The 16,791-nt window shown below is 55.1% G+C and overlaps 1 protein-coding gene across 1 annotated transcript; it reads left to right on the forward strand.

Annotated features, from left to right (window-relative positions):
• The first annotated feature begins 4,861 nt into the window (after positions 1–4,861).
• On the forward strand, positions 4,862–9,274 carry LOC130256654 (uncharacterized). The gene is made up of 11 exons (XM_056498466.1): positions 4,862–5,438; positions 5,580–5,695; positions 5,883–6,030; positions 6,351–6,498; positions 6,688–6,875; positions 6,965–7,102; positions 7,379–7,493; positions 7,666–7,803; positions 8,299–8,454; positions 8,611–8,712; positions 9,032–9,274. The coding sequence occupies exons 3-11, from the start codon at positions 5,996–5,998 to the stop codon at positions 9,272–9,274; spliced, it is 1,263 nt and encodes a 420-aa protein (XP_056354441.1). The 5' UTR covers positions 4,862–5,438; positions 5,580–5,695; positions 5,883–5,995.
• Positions 9,275–16,791: the final 7,517 nt, after the last annotated feature.

The following is a 16,791-nucleotide window of genomic DNA, read 5'->3' on the forward strand; positions in this document are numbered from 1 at the left end:
AACTTTAACTTCGTTGTTTAATTAATTGGATTGCTGGTACCCCAGCGGGTGTGCTGGGGCTGGAGGGGCGGAATGGCTGGGAAAGGGGTTCAGGGGTCCTGGTGCTGGGAAAGTGGTTTGGGGCTCCCAGGTCCCAGAAATCTCTGCTCCCAGTATGAGACCAGTCACTCCCAGTCATTCCCTATTTTGATGAAGTTTGCCCCCAGCACAGTCCCAGTTGCACCCAGTTCCTCCCACTGTCACTGAAACTGCGAGAAACAAAAACCCTCCAACAACAATTTTAAAGTTAGAGAGTCAAGGCATTACTTTATTTTCTGGCCAGGATGTTGTGGCCCAGGATGTACCACAGAAATCATCTCATCCACACCTAATCTGGGTGTGCAGAGAGAATCATTCCATGACACGACGTTTTTAGTACATTTTTCAGATCTTATATACGGTCAATACTCATAGAAATTAATTGGGTCGGTGTTCATTCTTCTCAAGTTGCAAATATTCAGTTCTTAGTATTTGGTCTGCTTTTGGATCTGGATTTCTTCCCTTCTGATGTTAATTAGATTTTCATTCCCTGGTTTTCTTATCAGTCTTTTTAGAGGAGATGTTTGAAACTCTGCCAGAGGCATAGTCCGGGGTAGATGTTCCTCGGTGGCCACTGATGGCCCTTCAGCATTCCAGCTGCTCCCAGTGTGTTGATGTGTTGAGTTCATCCGACCCCACCCGGTGCAACAATGCCCTGGAAAGAAACTTAGAAGTCTTTTTCCAGGGCAAAGGCAAACAAACCCCTTGATTAAAGTTATACAAAAATTTTTAAACGGATGCGTTTCCAACACCACTTCCACCCAGTGTGTTCCCAGTTCTCTCAGTTTCCTGTAGTACAGTACTAGTCACTCCCAGTACTATCCCAGTATGAGTCCAGTATAATGCCAGTTTCTCCCAGCAAGGCTCCAGTCACTCCAGACTTGTCCCCAGTTGCTCCCAGTTAGATCCCAGTCACCACCCCTATGGTCTCAGATACGCCCAGTATATCCCAGTTGTCCCGAACAATCTTGTAGTCATTCCCAGGCACTCCCAGTTACCTGAGCATGGTTCACTTGCCCCCAGTTTTATCCCAGTTGCTCCCAGTTCCTCCTTGTGTGTGTGTAGTTGGCTCCCAGCATGAGCCCAACAGCTCCCAGTAACCCCCAGTCAGGATCCAGTCACACCCACTCTAATCCCAGTATGATTGTAGCCATTCCTTGTATCATCCCAGTATGATCCTAGTCCCTTGCAATCTAATTCCAGTCACTTCCAGTATGAGGCCAGTGGCCCCCAGTGTGATCCCAGTTGCTCCCTGCCAATGCCAGCATGACCCCGGTAGCCTCCAGTATAATCCCTGTGACTCCCTGTCTCTCCCAGTATATCCCAGTCACCCCCAGCATGCTGCCAGTCACTCCCACCTCCTCCATGTTGTTTTCAGCATGATCTCAGTTGCTCACAGCCACTCCCAGTCAATCCTAATATGATTCCAGTCACCCTCAGTGTGATCCTAGTCTCACCCAGCATGGACCCAGCTGGTCCCACTGTGAGCCCAGTAGGATCCCAGTCCCTCCAAGCATGGTTTCAGTTGCTCCCTGTTTTTCCCAGTGTGGTCCTAGTTGTTCCCAGATGCCCCTAGCATAGTCCCAGTAATGCCATAGATGATCCCAAGTTCCTCCCAGCATGGTCCCGGTCATGCCCAGTTGCCCCCAGTGTGGTCCCAGTCACTCCCGCTGACTCCCAGTAGCCACCAGTGTAGTCCCAGCTCTCCCAAGTATGGTCCTGTTTTTTTCCCAGGCTGGTCCCAGTCACCCCAATAAGGTCACAGACACTCCCAGTATATCCCAGTTGCCCTCAACATGCTCATAGTCATTCCCAGTCACACCCTGTGCCCCCAGTAAGGTTCCAGATACCCCAGTACAGCCCAGTCCCTCCCAGTAATGCCACTCCTGGGATCCTGCACCCCTGACTGTGGTTCTGGGTCTCCCTAGAGGAGCCCCAAGGGCTGGAATTCATCACCCAGGGTCCCCAGCAAGACCCAGCTTGGATCTGCAGCCCCCAGTTTTCCCAGTTTACCTCTCCTTTTCCCCTGGCTGTGTTCCCCCCCGGCCCCAGCGGGTGGGAGGAGCCGAGAGCTGCATGCTGCCCATCCCAACCTGTCCCAGCTCCATCCTTGCTCCTCCTGAGGACTGCGAGGGCTTCGGAACAGGGCACCGAGGGTGTCGCTGCTCCTGGGGGAAGAGGAGGAGGGATGGAAGAGGAGAGACAATGGAGGATCAAGAAAAGGAGAAGGAAAAGGAGGCTGAGCACTCCCTGAATTCTTAGGTCCCCCATCCTTGGGACCATGGGACCATCACCCCTGCAGATGACCAAGGAGGGGGAGCTTGGGTCCCTGGGTTGGGGTTTTTTGGAGGGGGGATGTTTGGAGAATGCAGAACTCCAATGCTGAGCATAAAATACCCCTTGAGGGGACATTGGGGGGGTCTCCAGAAGGTGTTTTTTGGGTGGTCCTGGTATCTGTGCCAGCAGAGCCCTGGTAGAGAGCAGGGGGTTATGGGGTCTTCCCCACAGTGGGGGGTTGGATCTGCCTGAGTTAGGCACCACCACCTCTAGCCCAGAGCCAGGTGCTGCGGGACCCCAAGGGAGAGCCAGAGTGGGGAACCTTGGGACCTCCAGCGTGGGGAGAGTGGAGAGGGGCAATACCAGGACATTGGGACCCCTGGGAGTCTGGGGGAGCACAGTCCTGTGTCCCCCAGGACGCCAAAGTGGGGAGCCTAAAGAGGGGGGAGTGCCGCCATTGACGGGACCCTCAACAGCCTGGAGAGGGGCACGGGGGATTCTTTGGACTCCCTGCACCCCAAAGCAGAGAATAAGGTGAGAAGGGGCGCGAGGACCCCAAAAAGCCCCAGCATCCCTAAATGGGGACATCGAAGAGGGGGGAGCTTTTTGGATTCCTGGAACTCCCATCAACCTGGCGAGGTCCCCACGAGTAGATGAGGGACCCCCAATACAAGCGCGACCCCCAGCAGCTGGGACAGGGGGAATCCCCGAACACCAGCTGGGAGAGACCAGAGATGGAAAAGCCCTGGGTGGCATTTTCAGGGCTGAATCCTGGTGTCTGAGAGGCTTTTATGGACCTCAGATACCCAGGGACTTCTAGAGATGGACTTGGGCAGGAGGAACCCCCAACACAACGCACTCATCCCTTGTTTTTCCCCAAATCAGAATTTCCGATTCCCAACCCTTGACCAATGGAGGAGGCGGAGGCTGTGAGGAAGAGGAAGATGGCCCAGGAGGCCCAGGCAGGTGAGGACGACGTCCCTGCCCCTTTCCCCCTCTGTCCTGCTCCATCTCCCAGCCCAGCACGGCCCCCAGCTGCAGGACAATCCCCTGCCAATGTTGTCCTGCCAGGGACGCTCTGGGTGAATCTCTTTCCCCTTCCCCCTGGCACGGAGACAAATCCCATCCTCTCCTTGTCCTCTTCCAGAGAAGGAGCTGAGGACAGGCACCAGGGATGACAAATCCCCGCAGCAGAACCTCATGGAAGAGGCTGTTTGCAGCGGCTCCACGGCACAGGAATCCAATGGGGAGGGAAAATATGTGGAGATCCCGCAGGAGAAGGACTGCAAATGCAGATCGCGGGGATCTGAGGAGGAAAGCCCCATCCTGGGCCAGGCAGGCGGTCAGAGATCGAGGCAGACCCCAGTGTGGTTGTCCGTGAGCGGCTTCATGATGGGGAGAAGCCCCACAAGTGCTTGGAGTGTCAGAAAAGCATAAGCCATCGCCCCAGCCTGATCTACCACCAGATTATCCACACTGGGGAACAGCTCTATGAGTGTTCCAAGTGTGGGAAGAGGTTCCAGGCCAGCTCCAATCTTCTCCTGCACCACCGGATTCACACAGAGGAGAGGCCCTTCTGCTGCACTGACTGCAGGAAGGGCTTCAAGCACAGCTCCCAACTTGTCACCCGCTGGCACATCCATGTCGCCGAAGAGTGCTGGTGGGAGTGCTGCAACCTTCCAGAGAAGTGTCCTGAGAAGGATGTCCTGGTGGCACACGCATGTCCACGCTTCCAGGTGAGGTGATTTCAGCTGTCCTGTGAATCCGCTTCAGCTGATGCTGGAGAGAAAGATGGGAGCCTTGTATGGTGTTCCATGAAGTTTATTGAGTTTCTGCCACAAAGGGTACCAGGTATGAAAACAGCTGAAGAAGGTCTGCGGGAGCAGGGTTTATATAGGGAAAGCAGGGGGCAGGACAGAGCAACAGACGAGTGTGATGAGGGCTCGGGGGTGGAGCAAAGGGGGAAGGACCAGTGGGGTTCAAGCAATTTGCCTAGAGCAGGGAGGCATGTTGGGAGGAATTTTTCTGACCATTTTAATGCTAGTGGCTACAGGCCTACCCTCCAGGGAAGTATGATAGAATCTTTCTTAGTTGGCCCATTGACCTCCACACATCCACACTGGGGAGAGGCCCTGCGAGTGTTCCCAGTGTGGCAAAAGCTTCTCCCACAGCTCAGCCTTGACCCAACACCAACGGAGGCACCAGTAAAGGCAGAAGCTCCTCTTTGAAATAGAGAATTTAATTCTGCTCCTTTCTAAGTATTATAATTGTTTGAATCAACGACTGTAAGGCAGAGATAAGGGGGTAGGAGTAACGGCTCTTTTACTAATATATCTAACCGTACAAGCAGAAACAACAGCAGTTATTAAAATTACCAACAAAACAGAACAGATAACTCGATTCCAGTCCTTTCTTTAGCTGCAGGCACACTCTCTCTGTGCTCGAAGACGGGACAGAGCCAGCACAGCTGCGGAGAGCAGGCGGGAGCGGGAGGGGCTGGGGCGGCAGCGGCTGGAGGGGGCAGCTCCTCGCTCACGTTTGTGTCCAGGTGATTCGCTGTGTCCTCAGAAGTAAGAGGCTGGAGCGGGGGAGATGCAGGGCAGTTTATCGCAGAGCGACCGGCTCCCCTGTGTTCCGACTGCGTGTTTTGCAGACGGGTGTCCTCATCTTCCGAGCTCGTTGGATGCACGAGTCGCCCTTCCCCCCCCCGCCCCGGAAGCCAGCTCCCATCTACCCCTTTGTCTAGAGTAGTCAAAAGAGCATGGGTGTAACCCGGCAGGCCCCGTTGGCATGATAATGGGAAAAATTCTTTAAACTGACACAGTAAGAGAACAAAAACCCAAGCCCCAACACCATCCTGTCCTATGGATATACCCACGGACAGGACAGAAGAGGTGCTGGGCAGCCACACATCAGTGGCTGTGCTCCATCCCCTGGGGCATCCCGTGCCTGGGGAGCACAGGGCTGGGCTGTGCACTCTGGCCTCTCCTGCAGCCCCTCAGCTCTGGCTGCGCTTGTTCTTTGCCAAGTGCAGCCATGGACCGGACACAAGAGCAGGACCCTGCCTGTAGCCACTTCTGAAGGTACCTGCAGCCATCCCCACCTGGGCTGGGCCTGCTGTTAGTGCTCAGCCAAGCATTATGCTTCCACTCCATGGAACAGCCCTGGTTTCTTGCCCTTCATTCACCTGCCAGATGTGCAAATTCACCAAGTGCATTTGGCAGGAAGAGAACAGGGTCATGAGCCTTTGGACGATGGAAAATGGTCATATCTACACCACTGAACCAGTGCTGCCCTGCTGGATTTGCTTGTGGAAAAGAATGTTTCCATTCCAGAGCAGGTAAGCAGCCTGTGGCCAGGGTTTAATTCCCCCATGAGTCAAGTGGCCCCCTAAGACACTTGGGCCTGCTGGTCACTGTAAGCTTTTGAGGCCATCACAGTGTGGTGGGAATGGAAGCACTACTCTGGGGAAGCTGGGAGCATTACTCCCTCTGGCAGCTTTCCAAGTCTCCCTGTGCCTCCTTCAGGTGCCTGCCACCATGAGGTATATCCACCAATGGCTCATGGCCAATGAGTATGCTGAGCATAGGCTGGACAGGACTCTGCTGGATCTCACGAGGCACAGCCCACTGATGTGGTGATGACTCTCCTGCATGCGGCCCAACCGTGTGACAGGTATGGGGCCCACCTGCCCAGAGGGCTCAGGGCTCACCAGCCCATCACCCTGTACCGCCTGTTCCAGGTGTCTGACCAACAGAGTTCCAGGGCCCTCTGGCTGCTCCCTTTCCCAGCCCCGGCATGTCAGGCCCCAAGCCTGCTGCCATGCTTCCTCCCTGCCCCTCAGGCGCCTGTCCCCACAGGGCTAGGCTGCCTGGGTGCTGCCAGTGAGAGGCAGTGGCCAGAGGCAGGGCTGGCAGCCAGCTCAGGTCCCTGCTGCTTCCCAGGCCATGGTGCTCTGTCTGAGACTGCCCTGAGACAGAGCTCTGATCCCACAGAGCTGCTATGACCATGTGGAAGACAATCATATCCTCGAGCAGGACTGTGGAGGCAGTGCTGCAGATACTCCTGGATGTGCTGGCGGACTGGCCAGAGCACAGCACGTGCACCTCTGATGGGGACAGAACAGATGTCTTTTCCCTGGCTGTGAGTTTCTGGAACCCTCCTTCCACCATTGCATCTCCCAGTCTCAGGTTCTGGGCTGCATCCTGGCCTAGGGGCAGCTTCAGGGGCACCAGGCCCGGTGCTCCCCCTGCATCTCCCCTGCCACACTCAGGCCCTGCCACACGGACACCTCGGCACTGAGCACTGTCTCAGGGTGTTTGTCCTTTGCAGGCAACTGTGGTGATGTGGGAGATCCTCCAGGTGCCCTGCCAGTCGCATATAGTGGTGATGTATTTCCCCCACCTATTTGTGCATCTGCTCTTCCAAGTGTTCTTTAGCACTCTGGATATGCCAGAGGAGATCAAGATCTTGTGGAATGGATGCCAAGAAGAACACGGCCTTGCCACTAGCCCCAACAGGTTCTCCATTGCAGTCCTCCTGTCCCTACCATGTCCCCGGGGAAGGAGCCAGTGCTCCCAGTATGACCTGAGCTTTGCTCTGCACACAGGTTTGCAGTGCGGACCCTGAAGTCCTTGCTCTGCTTTCTCCAGTATGGGGATGTGGTGATGGCCATGGATTGCAAGCATGGCTGGGACACGCTGCTCTGTGTTGACACCCACCACTATGCCGTGGGTCTGCTGCCCGGGTGAGATCCCCTGCCCTCCACTGCACCTGGCATTTGTGCTCTGTGCCTGGGGTACCCCACGCAGTGCCTGTGGCAATGGGCCAGAGGGCCTTATCACCAAGGGACAGCCAAGCAGTCTGGAAAAGGCTGGGAGAGGAGAGCACCCAGAAGCAGCCACCTCCCAGCTGGCCCAGGTCCTCTTGCATAACAGTGAGGAAGGACCAGAGCTCTGTGAGCCTATCCTGAGAGAGGTTTTCCCCCCAGCTCAGGATCCTGGTTTCTTTTTTGGCCTGCTAGGGAGATGCGTCATGCTTCTATAGGGCTGTGTTCCAGTATTGCACTCCACCTACTGCAGGTGCTCAGCACACAGGAGCTATGCTGGGATCTTCCTGCCATGGCATTACTTGTGAAGGTGAGCCTAATGGCCAGTGCTGCCTCGCTAAGCTGCCTCCCAGCTCTCTGCCCTCTCATAGTCACAGCTGCCTGGGGCAGTGCCTGTACCCTGTGCTGCTGTCTCGGCCCAGCCTTCTGTGGTTCTGGGCTCCTGTGGGCCAGGTCCTCTGTTACTGCCCTGTGCCTTTCAGGTCCTTAAGTGCCTGGGCCCACGTGAATGTGGTGGCAGTGTTGTAAAGATTTCATCGAGGTACCTGCAAAGCAAGTGCAGGGAGAGGCACTGCCTGGTGTTCAGGACCCTTCTCAAGCTCATTGACGATCCCTCAATGGTAAGAAGGGGTCAGTGGCTGAAGCTGCACAGGGGAAAGCAGCCCCTTGGGGTTCGGGTGCTGGGGCAGCTGCTCCCAGCTCTTCTGCCTCCCGGTTCAGCTAACCAAGTGCTTTGGAACTGGCCTTTGGCCTCCGGGGCCTGAGGCAGCAGGGTGGCGTTTCACAGACTTGTATCCACACAGGCTGAAAATGTGTGGAGCCTGACTGCAAGCCTCATAGACCTACTGTGGGACAAGGATGCAGAGATAGCTGGGATGACGCTCATCACACTCAGCTTTATATTCTTGCACAAATACATCCTGATACCAAACCCCATTGCACTGCAGCTGACTGAGGCGCTCTTGCCTTTCTTTGACACCGTAAGGCTCTGTGCCCCAGGCCATGGCCCCTGGATGCTTCTTGGAAACTTGGTGCCCTATGGATTTCAAGACGGATGCTTAATTGGGCCTGGATCAGCCAATGTTGAAGACTTTTTTTTCCTTCCTTTCATACAGGATGATCCCCAGGTGCAGCTGCTCTCCATAAGGCTCTTCCAAGATATGATGGAATATTTCATGGAAGAGAGAGCAAAGCTTTTGGAAAATCCAGTGCACCAGAGTATCCTCCCACTGTTCTTCCACTACCCTGATAAGAATCCGCATGTGGCAGAGGTGAGGACTCGAGGGCTGCTGGTGTCCCCCTGGGAGGGGCCACGGCTGCCTCCTGCTCTGATGCCTGGCGGCTGCAGCCTCCTCCAGGCCTTGGCAGAGGGATGCGGGTCCTGTGCCCTGGGCTGTGGGCATCTCCGCATCTCTGTTGCTCTCCAGGCTTCTTGGGAAACGCTGCTTTGTGCGGCCAAATTCCTCAAGAAGAGGGATCTCAAAAATCTGGTGAAGGAGGAGAAACTTTGGAAGCTTGCCGAGTGCCTGGTAAGGACGGCCTGGAAGCGCCAGGCTCAGGCTGGAGAAGCTCCCTGAGTGCGGCGCTCACTGTGTGCGCTTGGCAGCTGTGGCCCAGCCCAGAGCTGCACGCAGCGGCCGCACGGGCTCTTCTCCCGGCTTCTGCGGCCGCGAGCCGGGTGCCCACGGAGCCCGGCCCAGCGGGGCTGCGGGGCGGGCCGGCACCGCGGCTCCCCGGGCAGCAGCCGGCCCTGTGCCCCTGCAGAGGGGAGGCCGGGGCCGGGCGCGGACAGCGCAGGGCAAAGGGGCAGAGCCCGCCCCGACCCTTCCCTCCCGCCGCTCTCTGCAGCTGGCAGAGGACAGGAGCCGAGCGGCCGAGCACCTGCGCCAGGCGCTGCCGTACCTGCAGAGCCCACAGGAGCCCCTGCGAGAGGCGGCCGTCAGGTTCACGGGTGAGCCCGGGCTCCCTCCCCGCCCCGGCAGCTTCTGCCATCCGGGCCCGACGCCGTGGAGCCCCGGCTGCCCTCGGGGCTGCTGCCGCCCTCCCGCAGCCGTGCCCTGGGGTGCCAGCATGCGTCAAGGGCCGGGCTGAGCCCTGCCGGGCCTGGAGGGCGAGTGGCCACAGGGCTGGCAGCGCCGCGGGCAGGAGGAGCTGCAGGCCTTGCCCTGGCTGCGGAGGGCTCTGCTCCCTGTGCGGACGGGGGGAGGCGTGGGCAGAGCACACAGAGATTTCGGGGACACGTGCGGGATTGGTGGCCAGCAGCTTCGGGCTGATCCCTTCTGATCAGTAGTCGCTGATCCCTTCTGGCCATGACTAGAACAGGCTGGGATAGCCCTGGACACGGGGATCTGCTCGGGTCCCTGCAGATCTGGGATCTGACCGTGGCTCTGTTCCTCTCTTTTCCAGCCCTTGAAGACATGGCAGATGACACCAGCCTTGCTGTCGGAAGCCTGGCAATTCAAACTTTGTACTTTCTCAGGGCAGTAGAGCTGCCTCCTATCTCCATGCTCCAGAGGCTGCGAGATCGGCTCCGCTGGGCATGGAAGACACGGCCTTGTCTGTCAGACCTCGACTGGCTGCGCTGCTGGATATCTGCCGGGAGCTGATCTGGGAGTCTCTGTCTCCTGGGGTAACCTGAGCCAGCAGGGATTTTCTTTTTCTTCAAGATTGTTCTTTTCTTCTTTGTGTTTTACTTCAGTGTAGAAATGCAGGATATGTTCGAATAGACAGACTCCAAGTGCTTTCTTTTGCTGCCAGGGTCTGCAGGGCATCGGGGAAGAGAGGGAAAAGGGTGCTTGTGCTCAGCAAGCTGCCCAGGCGTGCAGTGTTGCAGGAAAAATAGCCAGAAGCCCCTTGGCCATTGGTGGTTCTGCTGAAGCCTCTGTGCTGCCAACAGAGCAGGTGGGCAGGGGCTGGAGCTGCGGGAATCCCTACGACACTGGTGCCTGGAGATGGCCTGTGTTGGGTTGATGTGGGCAGAAATGGGTATTCTATCACCATCTGTTAAAACCAGGTGGGGCAGTGATTCTTTATCTCCGTGGCACATACCATCTACTAATGGTCCATCTTTAAGACAAGATAGGGCAATCATCTTTACCTTTTCCACAACCCATCCTCCCTCCAGGAAGATATCATCTGCTAATGGCCCAATAAATCTCACTGTATGATTGATAAAATTACATCATCCCATTGGGAGATGCTCCAGCCAGGGGGAGGAACCAAGCCTTTCCTACCTGGATAAAAATGGAGCTTTTGGACAGCAAGTTACCTTCTTTCCACTGGATTCCAGAGGAGAAGCCGGACCTTTCTACATCATCCCTGGACTTTTGGAGGAAGGCTGCACCCTTCTAACAGGAGCACTGCTTCAGCTGAACCACATCTGTCACTGCAGGAGGATGCAGCCACCATTTAATGGGACTGCTACCAACACCCTGACTGACTGACGGGGTATCAGGTTGTATTCTGACTCTGTCAGGGTTGGGATTGTTTTTTGTAATACTGTATTTCTATTTTAATTTTCCCAGTAAAGAACTATTGTTCCTAATTCCCATATCTTTGCCTGAGAGCCCTTAATTTCAAATTTATAATAATTCGGAGGGAGGGGGTTTACATTCTCCATTTCAAAGAGAAGCTTCTGCCTTTATTGGCAGATACCTGTCCTTAAAACCAGGACATGGCCACAAGGCCTCTCCCAGCCAGGAAGCGCCATCTGTGTCGTCCTGCCCGTGTGCTGCTGGCTGCATTGCTGAGGGCTCTGAGGTGCCTCTCGATCCGTCTCCTGCAGAGCTGCGTCGGGGCCGCGCCACTGCCGGGCAGGTTGGCGGGGCTGGGGGAGATCCTGAGGGGATGGGGCGGTGGGAGGCTGCGAAGGGGTGAGGTGCTGCAGAGGCCCTTATGGGGTGAGGCTGTGGGAAGGCACGAGGGCCACGTGGGTGGGAGGAAGTGGGTGGCAGGAGCTTCCAAGGGGACAGGAGGCCCCTGAGGGTCTGGGCTGGTGGGAAGCCCTGAGGAATTGGGTGTCAGAGGCCATAAGCAACCTCCAGGCAGCCGCCTTGTTCCTGCCACCTGGCTGCTCTGGCACTTCCCCAGAGAGTCAGCCACACCTATGGCTGAAGCCCTCAAGGCTGGGCCTCAGCAGGAGGGTGGGGACACCCCCGAGGGGCCCAGGCCAGGCTGGCTGGGGACAGGGAGGCCAAGGGGGCCCCTGCCAGGGCACGGTCACTGGAGGCTGCCAGGGCAGTGGGCAGAGGCAGGGCTGGTGGTCAGCCCGGGCCCCCACAGCTGCCCGGGCCCCCACAGCTGCCCAGGCCACGGAGCTGAGACCGAGGCCCCCCTGGCACAGAGCTCTGGGCCCGCAGAGCTTCTGCCTCCATGGGGAGAGTTGCCATGTCTCCTTGAGCAGGGCTGCCGAGTCGCTGCTGCCCCAGCACCTCTGGGCGCCACACAAACAGCACCAGAGCCAGCACAGGAGCAGCAGCACCCCGAACGCCGAACCTGCTCAATGAGGCATCCACACCGGCCGCGATGCCAAGAGGGGGCATACTGTGGGCACCATTGCACTGATGCCTTAAGATCCAAGTTTTCTGTTCTGCTTGGGTATGCTTTCTGTTGTGCTTTAGGGTGATAAAGGCGAAATAGTCCGATACCAGCTATGGACTCAAGGACAGTTTCTTCAGACTCCAGGCCCAAAGTATAAACAACGTGAGAAGAGGAGGGCAGGCCAGCCAGGAGAAGATGAGGAGGACACCTTACAATTTGAGACTATTAATTGGATGGTTGACTCCTGTATGTAAATGGACTGAAGTCTATAAAAATGTGAAATCATGTGACCAAGCCCTCTTTTGCATCCACCTTGGAGCCACTTGGGCAGGGCAGGGGCCACGCTGTGGCACTGTTGCTGCCAGAGTATGGCCTTTGAAGGCCTTTCAATAAATACCTATTTATTTCCACTAACTCTGTGTGATCTCTGTTCCAGCTCCTAAAGGCAACAGCACGGTCCTTGGCAAAAGGCTTCAGCAGAATTCGCCACAATGGTTTGCTCTTGACTTGCCAGCCTCACAGCAGCCCTTGGCAGCTGCAGCTGCAGCCTGTGCCCCCGACTGACTCCAGTGGCCATGCTTGAGGGCAGACTCGCCTTCCATAGGCAGGTGTCCCAAGGCAGCGGCATCCGTGCCATTGTGAGAAGGACACAAGCCCTGCACCGCAGCTGCCATGCCTCTCCTCCATGCAGGCACCTTAAAGACACGTGCATGAGTTTCCAAACTAAATCCTGGATGGGCTTGGTACAAAGGAAGAAGTAGCAGGTGCTGAAGAAAAGCACACACTTGTGGCCCATGTTCAGGGCTGAAGGGAAGCACTGTGGTGTCTGCTGAGGAGGTGGCCTGCTTCGCAGGCTCAGGCTTTGCCCTTGCTGAAGACCATTCCATACCAATGCATGGCCCATCATTGTTCCTGGATCAAGTCTGTTGGATCTGTGGCAGAAAGTCTGTCCCGTGTGCATTTGACAGCAGGAGAGGGCAGGACATGTCAGCTTGCAGCACTTGTCTTGGCTGCTCCTTCAGGGCGCTGGCACCATCATCAGAGACACAGAACAGCTTCTCCTCCCAGAGTTATCCCTAGCCACTGCATTTGCCCTTGTGTCTGCCTTGATGTTTACTGGGGACCTCCCTGTTTGTGGCTGTCCATTGCTGTGCTCAGCAGGCACCTACAGCATTTACTGGGGTCATGATAGGAGACAGACCACACAACCCTTATTAATACATAGCACAAAATCCTCTTTATTGTTAAGAGACCCTTCTTAAATAGAGGGTTTGAATTCCCTGGCTCATGACAGCTGATTGTTTGAGAATTCAGACTGCCCAGCTCTCTGACCAGTGAAATGTCTGTTGCTTAGGATGGAAGGTCATTGGGTGAAATCTGTTTGGGTTTGAATATACCCTATCGTTGTTCACCTAGGGCCTGTTTAAGGCTAATCGAACTGAATTTCTGATCTATGACTGAATTAATTGCCTAGCTACAAGCCAGCTTGTGCTGTGACAGATTTCCTCCTTAAGGCAGGTGTCTGCACCAGCCTCTCTGTAGAGGATTTCATGGCACTGGCTGAGGAGATAGAGCATGAAGCCACACAGGCTACCTGCCATGCTGCAGAACTGCTGGACTGACAGCAGGAGATGCTCAAGCAACTTGCAATCCTGTTGGGAAATCCTGAGCCAGAGGATTTCCTGGGGAAAATTGCCTCAATCCAATTCCTGCCTCCACTGGATATCCCCTCAAACTTGATGAACCTGCACCCTCCTTTTGCAGACTGCACTAAGGCCGTGGCTCTGAAAGGCAGCATTTCCTACTGCAAAAATGTGGCTGAGCTACTGTGGACATGAGCCACCATCCTGTCAAAATGCCTTGAACTTGAGAAGGGCTCCCTGAAGGCCATGGGATTCCTTGTAGAGATACCCAGTGCCCTGGAGGTGGCCAACCTGGAGCATGTGTGCAGGGCAGCCTGCTCGACACAACTGCAGGTAAGCACATGGGCCAGGGTGCTCCATAGCATGCACAGCTTCCCGCAGATCCATCTGAAGGAGATGGACACAGAGCACCTTGCTGAGCTGCCCGTGGTGCTGGCCAAGTCATGGGATGTGGCCAGACCATGCCAGGAGGTGACATCACTCCTGGATGAGGCTGACTTTTACCCCTACCTCCTTACCCCCATGTGGCTGCCTTTGGAGATCTCCTGCAACACCTTGGTGTGCTCCTGGTCCTCACACTGACTCACTACAGCCATGTCCTGGTCCAAATCTACCAGAAGAGCCATGGCTCTTACCAGTAGCCAGAAGAAGGCAGTCATGCTGACCACACGACATTTCTTCCAGCTGCTGTGGGAGGAACTGGAGCCCCCTGATTGAACACCCCATTGTAAAGTTTCATGGCACACTTTTGCATAGAGGAGACATCCTCTGCATATAAATATTAGTTATTAATCAACATTAACAGTGGCTCCAAGGATGATCTCTGAATGGTGTCACCACAACCTGGCCACTTCATACACCTGAGCCAGCAGCACTGAGCCCGCTGGTTTGGGCAGTTTTCTGTTCACTTCAGCATTCCCTCTGTCCATATCTCACCAGTCAGGCTGTGAGGTGACTGCGTGGCTGTTGAACGTTTTGCAACATCCGGCAACACCATCCTTGGTCTCCCATTATTTACAGAGTCAATCAGGTTGGCCAGGCACCATTTCCCTGTGGTAAATCTGCTGGCTGTTCCCAATGCCTTTCCCTCTCAGCTGCTTGAAAGAGTGTCTAGGAGGATTTGCTCTATCACCTTCCCAGGGATTCCAAAGGAGCTGAGTAGCCTGCAGTTCTTCTGTAGACCCTCCTTTGTGCCCATCTTTAAGACTGGTGTAATGCTCTTTGAAGTTCTCAGGAGCCACCTTCACTGGCCAGGCTTTTTTGAAGACAATAGACAACTGCTGTAGCTTCCTCTGGTCCTCACACCCGGTGTATGCCTGGCACAAGAGCTCCCCAGCTATTCTCCCCCTTCCATACTGCTTCCACCAGAATGTCTCTACACTTCTCTGGGATAACTTGGTTCTTCTTCCACAGGATTTTCTTCCACGTTCCTCCTTTCTGAGATGAGGCTGATCAGAACCTGTTCAGTTGATCTCCTGTCACCCAGGCTTGTGATTCTGCTTTCCGCATTGCTACTTGTTGGGGCTTGGGTTTTTGTCCCAGTTTAAAGAATTTTTGCCATTATCATGCTAACAGAGCCTGCCAGCTACGCCCAGGATCTTCTGACGACTCTAGACAAAGGGGTAGGTGGGAGCGGGCTTCCGGGAGGGGCTACTCGTGTTTCTGGGAGCTCGGAGGAAGAGGACGCCCACCCCCCCCGCCACCCCGTCTCCAGCCATGCGGCCGAATGCAGGAGAGCCAGACCCTCAGCGATCACCTGCCCTGCATCTGCCCCGCTCCAGCCTCCTGCCTCTGTGGACACAGCGAATCGCCTGGACACAAACGTGAGCGAGGAGCTGCCCTCTCCAGCCGCTCCCACCCGAGACCGGCGTGGCCACTGCCGCCCCCGCCCCTCCCGCTCCCGCCTGCTCTCCGCAGCTGTGCTGGCTCTGGCTCGTCTTCACCACCGTGATCGAGCACAGGGAGAAGTGTGCCTGCAGCTAAAGAAAGGACTGGAATCGAGTTATCTGTTCTGTTTTGTTGGTAATTTTAATAACTGCTGTTATTTCTGCTTGTACGGTTAGATATATTAGTAAAAGAGCTGTTACTCCTACCCCCTTTTCTCTGCCTCAGAATCTTTGATTCAAATAACTATAATACTTGAGAAGGAACGGAATTAAATTCTCTATTTCAAAGAGGAGCTTCTGCCTTTATTGGCAGACACCTGCCCTTCAAACTAGGACACTACGTTATTTTAATGTATGCCCTCTACTCTAGACCTTCTTATCCTCAGTCAGTTCCTGACTGTTTCCAGGATCAAGAATTCTTCCCTCCTATCAAAGGTCATAGGAAATGAGTGAATTATCAACTGGGATAGTTTCAATTTTCATCTGTCATCATTAACGGAAAAATTTACCTAGGAGGTAAAGGAATTCACAGAAGCACAGTTTCTTGCCTAGAATTCCTTGCCTAGGAATTCTTCCTGATCCTCACAAAACAGGGGCCTCTATGGTTTGAAGAATAGTCTTTGAAGGATCTCTACACTCAAGCTTTTACCTCCCTCAGAGTGCTCCTTCCCACAGTAGGTCACACCAGACTGGCATGGTTCCTATGCAGCTAACATCTATTGTCACCAACAACAGGACCACTTTTCCTTTACCCGCCACTAGTGAAAGGGAGCATGGATCATTACATTTGTCCCAGGTAAGATAAGGAACAGAAATCCCTGTAGTAAATCCTGCCAATTTTTTCTGAATATCTACATACGAGCAAAAACGCCTTGCACAAAATCTGCCTTCTTGGATCCCTGGTGATCAATGGCATGAAGTCCAGAAGTGTGCCCTGGAGGACATTGCTAAATCCAGTCCTTTCTGACACCTTTGTTATTAACTGGGTGATGGGGCAAAGTGTACCCTCCCACAAAACCAGGAGGAGTGGCTGATCTGCCAAAATGCTGCCACCCAAAGGTATGACAGTTCAACAAGGGTGGCATTTCAACAAGAAGTTCTGAGTCCTGTCCTTGGGAAGGAGCAAACAGGCACCAGTATCTGCTGCGGGCAAGCAGAAAATGAAAATTTGGCAGGGTCTTGCTGGACACCAAGATGCCCATGGGCCAGCAATGTGCTCCTGCAGCAATGCAGAACAGTATCCTGGGCTGCACTGGGAGCTGTGTCACAGCCAGTGGAGGGAGGGAATCCTTGCCCTCTGTCCCAGACCAGTGAGGCCAGCCTTGGAATGCTGGGTCCAGAGTTGGGCTGCCCAGCACAGGAGACAGGGACAGACTGGACAGAGTCCAGCAGAGGGCCAGGAAGGTGATGGAAGGACTGGAGCATCTCTGCCATAAGGAGAGGCTGAGAGAGCTGGGAGTGCTCAGCCTGGAGCAGAGCAGGCTCAGGGCATCTCATCCCTGGGGATAAACACCCGGGGGGGGGCTGCAGAGGGTATGGG

Source organism: Oenanthe melanoleuca, chromosome 9, assembly GCF_029582105.1.
Source record: "Oenanthe melanoleuca isolate GR-GAL-2019-014 chromosome 9, OMel1.0, whole genome shotgun sequence".
NCBI classification, from domain to species: domain Eukaryota; kingdom Metazoa; phylum Chordata; class Aves; order Passeriformes; family Muscicapidae; genus Oenanthe; species Oenanthe melanoleuca.